Consider the following 12,461-nt stretch of genomic DNA (forward strand, 5'->3'; position numbering starts at 1 on the left):
TAAGACCGACTCACAAAGCCAAATGTGAGTGTGTGTCATCGTTTTATAAAGTCCTCTGTTTTGTCCATCGGGTCAGCAGCGTTTTCAAACAAACATCTAATGATTCACCGTTTTAATCTGGACTAGAGGCGGAAACGTAGCAAAAGGTCTCCGTTTTTGTAACAAAAACAGAGAGAGAAAGGCAGTCAGCTGATTGAGTGGCACCGCTCTTTGCATCAGGAAACTCACACTGACGGATCAGTCTCTCTCTCTGCCTGATACGCTGTGTCTATTAAACTCTGGTTGCGGGTGGCGTATGTATGAGATGAGCACAGCTGCGACAGTTCCACATGATCGCTCCTGCGTGTTGCTCCACTTGTCTGATTGCTGCTCAACTCTAACTGTAAATGATTATGTGGGCGCATTAATCCCTTCTTGCCTGAGAAGGACTTTGGTGCTAGCTAGAAAAATGGCTCGATAGCGCCCCCTAGCAATTTTCAAAACCAAAGCCCCCTCCTTTCTCTTTGACCTACATTCACCAAACTTTGTAGGTATACAGTTGCTGGTCATATAATTAGAATATCATCAAAAAGTTGATTTATTTTAGTAATTCCATTCAAAAAGTGAAACTTGGATATTATATGCATTCATTACACACAGACTGATATATTTCAAATGTTTATTTCATTTAATTGTGATGATTAAAACTGACAACTAATGAAAAACCAATACAAAATTAAAGCTGCAAGCAGCGTTGGGCGGGCCCTCGCACTTGTAGCGTGTCCGGGTGGGAGCCGGCCGCGTTGCATATTCTGGAGCTCTGCCGGTGCGGCTTTGCATTTGCTACGCGGTTCCGATGCTGAATGAAGGTGTTATATGTCACTTCCTGTGTCCCCCATGTGGAGCTACATAGCACTTCCCGCTATGAATATAAATCGATATTGGCGTGTAGATGTCTTCGGGGTGGGAGAGTTATCAAGCATGTAAAATTTTGTTCAGATGTCAGCATGTATACTGAAGTTACAACAACTTCCTGTGTCATGGCGAATCATCGACGCCACGGACACGCCCATTGACGAAAACTCACAGATTCATCTTCAATCAATCTTTTCATCTTCAATGCTGAAATTTGAAGCCGGTCGGACTAAATCCCTAGGAGGAGTTCGTTAAAGTATGAAGTGTGTAAATCATCCAAAATTTGACGTAAAATTCAAAATGGCTGACTTCCTGTTGGGTTTAGGGCATCGCTCCAAGAGGCTTTTTTTTGCGTCTGGAAAAGATACACGTACCACAGAAAATTCGTGCACATAGGTGAAACGTGCGGCGGGGGCTGCTTCGTTAAAAGTCACTTCCTGTTGCCAGCAGGTGGTGCTATGACTGTGGGTGAATGTCAGCATGTACATGTGTTCAGGGCGGGACTCTCATCCTACATGTACAGTTTTTGGAAACGTTACACTGGACTTCAAGCAATGTGGATTCTGTGCCTCTCCTCTCCTCCTCCTGGGACCTTGATTTCCAAAGGAAACGCAAAATTTACATTCATCCGAGAACATAATTTTGGGCCACTCAGCAGCACTCCAGTCCTTTTTGTCTTTAGCCCAGGCGAGACGCTTCTGACGCTGTGTCTTTTTCAAGAGTGGCTTGACACAAGGAATGCAACAGCTGAAACCCATGTCTTGCATACGTCTGTGCGTGGTGGTTCACTGACTCCAGCTGCAGTCCACTCTTTGTGAATCTCCCCCACATTTTTGAATGGGTTTTGTTTCACAATCCTCTCCAGGGTGCGGTTATCCCTATTGCTTGTCCACTTTTTTCTACCAAATCTTTTCCTTCCCTTCACCTCTCTATTAATGTGCTTGGACACAGAGCTCTGTGAACAGCCAGCCTCTTTAGCTATGACCTTTTGTGTCTTGCACTCCTTGTGCAAGGTGTCAATGGGTCTTCCCCATGATTGTGTAGCCTACAGAACTAGACTGAGAGACCATTTAAAGGCCTTTGCAGGTGTTTTGAGTTAATTAGCTGATTAGAGTTTGGCACCAGGTGTCTTCAATATTGAACCTTTTCACAATATTCTAATTTTCTGAGATACTGATTTTGGGGTTTTCATTTGTTGTCAGTTATAATCATCAAAATTAAAAGGGATGAACACTTGAAATATATCAGTCTGTGTGGAACTGTGGAAAGTTTCACTTTTTGAATGGAATTACTGAAATAAATCAACTTTTTGATGATATTCTAATTATATGACTAGCACCTGTATATGCATGAAAATAAATGAAGAATGTGACTAACTCTTGAAACTAAAGACACTATTTTATGAGTGTCCTAAAACTAAAAGATATGTTACTGGAATAATCAGTAAACAAACAAAAATATTTCATTGTAACAGTTACGCTATATGTGTCTGTGTGAAAGTGTACCCGTTGGCCATGGGTTGACATTCGATTTCCAGTCTGAATTATATGGACCTGTATGTCTGTTGAGTTCAACACTTGTTGATGTTGATTGTTGATTTGAAGTTTACATTGATATTTTACGCAGCTTAACATACTGTACACTCACCAAACACTAGAGATCCAAGTACTGACTAGCTCTCTCCTCCTTGTGAGGAGGAGTCAGTGCAAAACTCAGATGTCTTCCACCTCTACTTATCTGACTGCAGAGAGGATGACAGAGAACAGTGGACACACAGTTTAACATGATGGACTATAGGACAGGACTGCTGCTTTTAACTGTCTGCTGGGCAGGTGAAGATATTATCTGATCTCGATTTGACATAGTTCTTTTTTCATGAAATTAATACATGAGTTTTTTTAAATGTCTTGACAGGTGTTGATGGTCAGACTCTGACAGAATCTGAACCACTGGTTAAAAGGCCTGAAGAATCCCACAGATTGACCTGTACAGCCTCTGGATTCACATTCAGCAGCTACCCTATGAACTGGGTCAGACAGGCTCCTGGAAAAGCACTGGAGTGGGTTGCTTACATCTATACTAGTGGCATCTACTCTCAGTCAGTTCAAGGCCGGTTTACCATCTCCAGAGACGACAGCAGACAGCAGGTGTATCTGCAGATGAACAGTCTGAAGACTGAAGATTCTGCTGTTTATTATTGTGCTCGACAGCCTCACAGTGACTGGAGTTGTTTGAGCAGCTGTACAAAATCCTACAGTACTCATCTTTCAGTCTTGTAGAGCCCAAGCAAACAAGTAGTTTTCTTTTGCATACTTTGTTATATTTTCTTTATTTTAAAGTCTACACATCCAAAATACAACAAACACGACTTTTTCATTAAAGGGCCAAAGACTGCACAACAATCTGGTTGCTGAAGATAAACTACCGCAAATACCGTGTATTTCTACAAATTAAGAAACAATAATGTCTGTAAACTATGTAGAATGTAAAGTGAGCGAAAGATAATTTTCTTTTATAAAATCACTAGAGGGCAGTCAGTGTCATGTTTCTCTCTCCTCTGTTTCTAAAAGGAGATACTCAGATCTGGTGTTCTCATTGATCTTAACTGACCATCACTTGAACCCTGGACTGAACTAAAGCTTAACACTCCTGCTGCTCATGTACACTGGATACTGTGATAGTTGATATTTTTCTACTCTAAACAAGAGTCATGTGTTAACTTCATTTTAAAAAGTACAGTTTAACTGCAAGGTGATGACTGCAGCTTCATCTCTGTCAGTGTTCATCTCAGCAGACAGGAAGTATATTTCAAGATAAAGAGCAGGAATGTATGAAGGAGCTGCTGTGTCTTCTTGTGCATGTGAGACTGTGATTAAAGATGGATGAACAACTAATCCTGCAGTAAGAAACATTTACTGGATTTTCTTCCTCATCCTCACTGGGCTGATGGACTCTGCACTGTCTTACATGATTAATGTCCCCAGGCAGTGTTGGGGACTGGGGTACTGGGGGTAACTCGTTACAAATTAGGCTATTTAGCATATCACTTACTTAACTGAACACTAAATGCTAACAGCTTAAATGGAGCAAACAGAACAGCACAGAATCAGAATCAGGAGGAGCTTTACTGCCAAGTAGTGTTTTACACATATGAGGAATTTGCTTTGATGATAAGGTGCTACATGCAGACAAACAGTTGACATAAATTTTGGGGTTTTCAACATATGGTCAGGTTTGGTTATTATCTGAATATCAAAGATAGTCTAGAAATATTGAAACTATTAATATTCAAAATTGTTAAGTATAATTAATAAATACGGGGCACCACCCTGGAATCAGGGACCAATAACCAAAAATGATCAGTCTAAAAGAGGGTTTGTCCACCTATGGATGGCAAACAGAGAAGGGTGAGTCCGTACACTGGCCATGGTAACCAACTCTTACTGCAACATTATACACAAATAATCACAGGCAACAACTTTTTAAAATTATAATAGGATTTATTCAACTCAAGCACAGATCAATGACCAACAACTTTAGCAAGTAAATCACTATTACCTATTCTAGGCAACATGAAATAAAGCCAATAAAACAAAAACATACAACAAACCAGCAAGCATGTGTGTGTATGTGTGAGTGACAGACAAAGGAGGGGAGCGACTAAGAGGGGGTGGATCCGACCACGTGGGTGGTCGCAGATCTGGTTCAGGGGCTAGAGGCCGGCTGATTTTGGAATCAAGATGGCAGTTCAGACCATGTGATTTCAAGACTGAGATGGTGGAAAATCACTACCTTGAACTACCAAAATTAAAGACGCACTCTGATGCTAGCCTACTGTGGGTCACAGGTCTGGTTAGCTTCAGATATCACATGGTGTGTGCATGTGGGGTAGGTAAGCAGAAGGAGGAGAGAAAGGCATAGAGAAAGCTATATACTTACAATATACCACAACCAGCCATGAATGTTCATTCAGCAGCGGTTGCTGGCTTTGGATTGGATAGAATCTGTTCTCAGACAACAGAAGCCAACACCAAAAATCCTTACTACTGTTGCAAACACTCAGCTACAACTTTATCAATGAGAGGGACGGTAGTGAAATTGCATTCAGCAACCGTGTTCCTTGGCTTGATAAAAATTCTGATATGTTTTCTTAGTAATAGGAACAAAGCAGTCACAGCCCAGCGGGTGGTACCAGAAGCAAACAATGTGCGTAGTACAGGGAACACACAGCCTCTTTAAATATCCCTTAGAGTTTCTTAACAGAAATTCCCCACATGAAGCTTGTACAAGTAAGTTACAATAACAAATTTATAGAACTATCTGCTTCCCAGACATACTAAAGCCTCTTACGTGTCGCTTTGGTAGCGAGTAGGTGCGTCAGTCCTTTTAGGAAATCCAGCGGAGTCGCTCGGTTCTGACGATGCTGGAAGTTTCAATGGCACAGCTGATTCTTTGGCGGCAGCAATAGGAATCCGTGAAGTCGACGTAGGTTGAGAAGGTAGAACACAGAGGTGATCTTTTCACTTAAGCACGGAGTTTATATTAGTCTTTTTCTGCAGGAATGAAATGTTATTTTGTATATAACAGTTTCCTAAGGGATCCTAAATTGTGTTGGTAAAAAATAATAGTGGTAGAAAAAAAGAAGAAAACTGAGTTCTCATCCGGCAAGTGAAGTCTGTATTCAGGAACAAAGAAAGCGCTGAGAAAGTTATGTCTCCTATCACCGCTTGCGCAGTTGTGGAAAAGACAATGTGCTGGCTGTGCGCTGGCTGTGTTACGGTGCGACCTGCAAGATTACAAGCGCAGCCAATAGTGGCTTTGTAGGTCTGAGTCACTATTTCGCACCTAGGTGTGAAACGGGCTTTGGCGCCTGTTTTACTTTCCTTTGTTTGAAATAACTCCAATTCAGGCCTTTGGGAATTCTATAGGCTGGGGTCAGGCCTGAAGGATGTCAGAAGGCCCAGTTTTTGTTCTACCAGACTGTGAGGCCCAACATAAATAAATGTAGAAATATATAAATATGGAATTGACAATGCAAGTTATATAAGAATATTAAAAATAATAGATAAAATTAATACAACTATTTGCAGAGAAAGAACAACGTCTCAGATATTTACATGTGCACTATTCTGGGTTTGTGTTGTGCAGACGTATTACAACGGAAGGGAATATTGTGTACATAAATATATAAATTGACAATACAAAAATATACAACAAAGATGAACATTTAACAACAAATATGTGCAATGTGCCAGGTTTGTGCATGATATATAATGAAATAGTATTGCAGAGACATTTGTATTATTTGCAAGGGGGGAGTGTCAGTGGGGGACCCAGGCCTTGTTGATGAGGCTTGCGGCAGATGGGAAGAAGCTGCTTCTGTGGCGAGAGGTTTTGGTCCTGAATGACCGCAGAGCCCCAGAAAACTGTAAAAGGGAGAAGGGTAAAGAAGAGCAGGAGGATACAGGGTCATGTCTATTTGTGCGTTTGTTGTTCTTGTTATCTGACTGGTTAGTCCTTGAGTTTGGGTTTTACACCTTGATATAAATCCTCTACAGATACTCTACTTGTTGAAATGTTTCTGTGTCACATGTTCCTCTTTTAAGCCTGTAGAGGGAGGTCTATGCAAATTCTTCCTCTCTTATAAACACACCATCAGCAACTTGTGGCAGAACACTGGGACAGTTTTATATATTTCTGAAACACTCAGATCAGAGAGCTGAACTACAGTGTTTATCACAGAATGGACAATACAATTATCTGGAGTTTATTATTTGTAGTTACTATTCATGGTGAGAAAATAATTTTGGATTTCGGCTTTACTTCTTTTGTAAAAGTCCAACCTGTGATTTACAAGTTTATTGGATAATGATCATTATTTCTTTGCTTACAGGAGTTTGGAGTGAGATCAAACTGGACCAGACTCCCTCTGAGGTGAAAAGACCTGGAGAGACAGTGAAGATGTCATGTGTCATATCTGGTTATAGCATGACAAGCAACTATATTCACTGGATACGACAGAGGCCAGGGAAAGCTCTGGAGTGGATTGGGAGGATGGATACAGGTTCAAACTCTGCTATCTATGCCAGCTCCTTTCAAAGCCGTTTCATCATGACTGAAAATGTGCCCAGCAGCACTCAGTACCTCGAGGTCAAGAGCCTGACAGCAGAAGATTCTGCTGTTTACTTCTGTGCTCGAGAAAGCACAGTGACTGAAGACAGTGGCGCAGCTGCACAAAAACCTCCACAGACAACAAACAGTATTCATTGATTGTCCCCTTTTTTGCATTACAGCTGATTAAATTCTCTGTATTATAGCATGATAAAATTATGTCCCCATGTCTTGATAAGTACATATATGAAGAATCTTTAAAATATTTTTTCTTCACAAAATCTTCAAATTAGGGCTGGTGATGGAGCAGTGGATAAGACACATGCCTTTGGTGTGAGAGACCGGGCTTCGAATCCGCTGTGAGAAACCAGTGTGTCCCTGAGCAAGACACTCAACCCCCAGTTGCTCCAGAGGCCGGCGACCTCTGACACGTAACAATTGTACGTTGCTTTGGATAAAAGCGTCAACTAAATGTATGTAATAATAATGTAATCAATTAACAGATTTTAGAGCCTATCAGTAGCAACTAGATATTTAACAAATCAAAACCTTGTTGCCACTTTCTTTGTTATTTTGGAAATATCTTCTTAACTGTCCAACCTGGGATTTAGAGTCCAAACGATAACACAGATTTATATATATACATCAATGAGCCATTATCACTTTACCCCAGCTGTCTTTTTTAAATCAGATATTATATATATATTATCATTATGTACAAAGCACTAACAGTACTCACCCTCACCGGGCTGACACTCCCCAACTAGCTCTCGTAGGATTAAGTGTTGAAAGTTGAAAAGTGTATTTTCAGGTTTTTTTATTTACAGAATATGATTCAGAAAATGGATCTGTCATGCCAAGCCTTGCCAGATTGTATGGTACCTTGTGACAGAGTTCCAGCCTTTTCCCTAGTGATATTTCCCGTCTAGCCTACTAGTTTTGACTATTGCCTTGTCTAGCGACCCCGATTCTTGACTTGTGTTTTTGGTACCTTTGCCTGAGTCCATTTCTGCTGTGAATCTGATAGGATTAACATGTAGAACTTCATAAAGTGTAGTGTCATTAAACTGGTAAAAAAAAGAAATGATTAAGGAGTGGACACAACAGTACTAATAAAACACATCAACACCAAAATATGTGTTACAAAACCACCGTTAAATTTCTGCAGTTTAATTTTGCTGTTCATTGTCACGTTGGTGCTGGAGTTGATCCCAGCAGCAGACAGGTACATCTCCTAACAAACTTCAAAGATACAGCACATCTCTGTAAATGTGTTATTATCAAACCTTTGATATGCCTTTCAAAACAACGTCAAAGGTTTATAAAGTCTGAGCTTTTAGCCATTTCAGTCTGAGACAGCACAATAAAAAGGCACTATACTGTGTCAAAGGCTCTTGAATTAATTTAACAAGAAATCTACAGAAGAAGAAGATGTAACAGAAGAAGAAGACAACTGTGAAGAAGATAAGAATTATGCAGATGAGCTGTTTTGGCCAAAGCAACTATAAAAAGTTGTGCTGGACATAACAATCCCTTTAGTCAATTTTCAGCACTGTGAGGAGGAGTTAATGCAAATCTTGATCTCTTCCTTCTTTATTTATCTCAATGCACACTGACAGAGACGAAACCACCGACAAGACATGCAACACATTTTCACCATGACTTTAGCTACATGCTTCATGGTTCTGATGCTATCTTTGATTTCTGGTGAATACACACTTCTGCTTCTTTTTAAAGTCAAGATTTCTGTTTGGCTCTGTTCTGATCAGACTGCTTTTCTCTCCAGGTGTTTGCAGTCAGACTCTGACCGAGTCTGAACCAATGGTGAAGCGGCACGGAGAATCTCACAAACTGACCTGTACTTATGCAGGAATATCAGATAGCGATGCTGATATCAGCTGGATCAGACAAGCTGAAGGAAAAGGACTGGAGTGGGTTGCCTACATTTCTGCTCCGAGTGGAAGCACTAAAGCTTATTCCACATCAGTCCAGAATCGCTTCACCATTTCCAGAGACAACAACGTGGACCAAGTGTATCTGCAGATGAACAGCCTGACAACTGAAGACTCTGCTGTTTATTATTGTGCTCGAGAGCCACAGTGATACAGGAAGCCACAGAGCTGCACACAAACCACTGCAGATGTTACTGTGACAGTCACTGATAGAAAGTGCTGTAAAACCACACATTGTTGTTTTTTTAAAAACGTGACCTTATTCAGAATATTTGATGTATTTCCCCACACTGTGGTTCTGTCATAACTTTAACTAAACTGAAACAAAGAGTGGAGCTTATACACCATCAATCAAGTCAAGTCAAGCCAAATTTTATTTATATAGCAACTCTCAAAACCAGGGTTACAAAGTGCTTTACAAGAGGTAGCACAAAAACAAAGCAATGAAGACAAAAACAGATCAAAACAACACTTACAGAGATTAAAAGAAACATTAAAAGAGCAGACAATTGCTCAGTAAAAACAGAAACAATAAAATCAAAACAATTCCAAGGCAATATAAATCAAAACTTAATCTTATCTTAAAAAGATAAGTCTTTAGCTGTGACTTAAAACAATCTGAGTTAGCCACTCTGAGGGGCAGACTGACACAGCCTGGGGCCCAGGACAGCAAAAGCACGGTCTCCTTGTGTTTTTAGTTTAGACCGAGGTATAACTAGCAGACCTTGCTCAGAGGACCTGAGGTGCCTGACAAAGTTATAGGGCTTAAGCAGTTCACTTAAATACTGGAGTGCAAGATTATTGTAAGAGCCATATAGATGAGGAAGGAGATCTTGAATTGGATCCTAAATGTAATCGGAAGCCACTGCAGTGACATCAGAATCTGGGTGATATGACAGCAAAGTATTAGTAATTAATCTTGCAGTAGAGTTTTGGACTAATTGTAGGCGGGCCACAGCATTTTGGTTCAGGCAGAAGTAGAGAGCGTTACAGTAGTCAAGGCAGGATGACACAAAACCATGAACAAACGCCAAGGGGCATATTTTTGCTACATTTATCAGGTGTGTTGAAGAAATGTTGTGAGCCAGGTACAGGTGTGAAGAAGTTTCGGAGACTGATGAAGACTTAACATAGCATCGTTTATTGAGGAGATACAGTGCCAGCATACAACATGTGAACACCAAATCTCAAGGATAACATCTTTTGGTCCCTTTTATGTTTCTGTCTTCCCCCTAGTGCCTTTAGGTGTCTATATTAGGTCACCTTTCACCTAGAATAACTATCCATCTGATGTTTAGATCCAATGCTTTGTCACATTGGAATCTATCACTATCCATGAGTTGTACTCTAATCTGTGGAGCCAGTGAGTTCTTGTAAACATTGTTGTAGGACTCAACCTTTTAAGATTCACAGAGAACACTGATATCTGCTAGCCTGACACGTGAGCTACTGTCTCTAACTAATCAGTCTGTTGTTGTCTCCCTGACAAGGACAAGTACATGTGAGAAATACCTAAAGCTATAATGACACAAAACGCTTATGGGGTCAGCTAAATTACTCTAAGATAGACCTGCCTTACCTTTCCCTGTTACATAAAGCCCCTTAAGAAATATTCTCAACAAGGTGCAAAAAGCAGGACTGAGTGACTGCCTTAATGTGTTTATCAAATTTTAGTTGGCTGTCAAAAATTATGCTTACGGTTCATCATATCTTGTTATGAGGCTAAGCAACACACGGAGAATCCCACAAACCGGTACAGGTGAACAGCTTGACGACTGAAGTCTGCTGTTTATTGTGTTTGAAAGCTCAGTGCTCAGCTCAGGAAGCCACAGAGCTGTACACAAACCACTGGAGATTGTGACAGTCACAGACAGAAAGTGCTGGAAAACCACTTTAAACAAGTTGTTTTTTAAAATATGCTCTAATTCTAATTTGCCCTAAACTGAAACAAAGAGTAGCGTTTACACACCATCAGGTTGTAATGAGGCAGAACTCTATCTTTAAGAACAATTACAAAACATGATCTTCCTCATCCCTCATATCATATAAAATTTTAACATTCATCATTGATTTATTAATCAACTTTATAACAACAATAATTATTGTCATTCAAATTATTATCAATTGTTTATTTTCATTTGAATATATTCAGGGTTCTTCAAGTCCCTCAACAACCTGACAAGATTATGATCATAATAAAAGATGGTTTCCACCAATTAGTGGATTGGTACGATGTTGTATCAATATACTTGAACAAAATTAGAAACGCAACACTTGTTTTTTCCCCCATTCATCATCATCTGAACTCAAAGATTCAAAGAGACTCTCTATGTACTCAAAAGGCCTGTTTCTCTCAAATATTGCTCACAAATCTTTCAAAAGCTGTATTAGTGAGCATTTCTCCTTTGCCAAGATAATCTATCCACCTCACAGATTTTGACAGATTTTATAGTTATAGTTATATTTGACAGTTATTTTATTCTTACCAACTGCCGAGGACACAGGTCCCCTGACTCTCCAGTGCAGGAAACTGTGTTTGGTTTTTTCATTAATATCAGTAACATATCAGCCCCATTGAACTGGTCAATTTCATCCTCTTCTTACAACTCACTGTCAGACTGTGAATTGTCAGAAAGCCCCTCTGATCAAATATCCTTTTCATCAATTTCATCGACTGGACTCGACACAGGATGATTTAATGTGTTCCGCCGCCACTTTGCAGGTGAGAGAACATATAGTAGGGTTCCTGCAAGACAGAGGGAGAAATGTGCAGGAATGTGCTTGAAATGTAAAAATGTTGCAACCTTGTGTGAATAGTAGGGGGATGACAGAGTGAAGGGACACAGCACCTGCACACTTTTTTTTTTTTACAGGTCTAACGTTAAAGTGTAATAATAATAATAATAATAATCCTTATTTGTAGAGCACTTTTCAAAAACAAGTTACAAAGTGCTTTAACAAGTGTAAAGAATAATACAAAAAAAAAAGATAAGAGCATGAAAATTTAATATAAAATTAGTAAAATACAATAAAATAAAAGGGATAAAATAAAGTCAAATAAGATCGGGAAAAGCTCTCCTATAAAAGTATGTTTTAAGAAGGGACTTAAAAGAGTTCACTGACTCAGCCGACCTGATTTCCTCGGGCAGGCTGTTCCAGAGCCTCGGGGCCCTGACAGCAAACGCTCTGTCCCCTTTAGTTTTCAGTCGAGACTCTGGAACAGACAACAGACCTCTGCCCGAGGATCTCAAGGTACGTGCTGGTGCGTATGGGACTAAAAGGTCAGAAATATAACAAGGCGAGAGGCCATGAAGAGCTTTAAAAGTGATCAATAGAATTTAAAAGTCAATTCTAAAACATACTGGGAGCCAGTGTAATGAAGCTAAAATAGCAGTAATGTGGTCATAATTCTTTGTTCTGGTTAAAAGCCTGGCAGCTGAGTTCTGGACAGTCTGGAGTCGATCAATAGATTTTTGGGTTAAACAGGTGAAAAGGCTGTTGCAA

At 40.0% G+C, this 12,461-nt stretch overlaps 1 gene segment (V, D, J or C); it reads left to right on the forward strand.

The window, feature by feature from the left end:
• The first annotated feature begins 2,677 nt into the window (after positions 1–2,677).
• Positions 2,678–12,461, forward strand: part of LOC123987071 — a 30,693-nt gene continuing 20,909 nt past the window's right edge. The window contains 2 exon segments of the C gene segment in view: positions 2,678–2,726; positions 2,809–3,111. Coding sequence covers positions 2,678–2,726; positions 2,809–3,111 — 352 coding nt within the window.

The sequence above is a fragment of the Micropterus dolomieu genome, linkage group LG02, assembly GCF_021292245.1.
Source record: "Micropterus dolomieu isolate WLL.071019.BEF.003 ecotype Adirondacks linkage group LG02, ASM2129224v1, whole genome shotgun sequence".
NCBI classification, from domain to species: Eukaryota; Metazoa; Chordata; class Actinopteri; order Centrarchiformes; family Centrarchidae; genus Micropterus; species Micropterus dolomieu.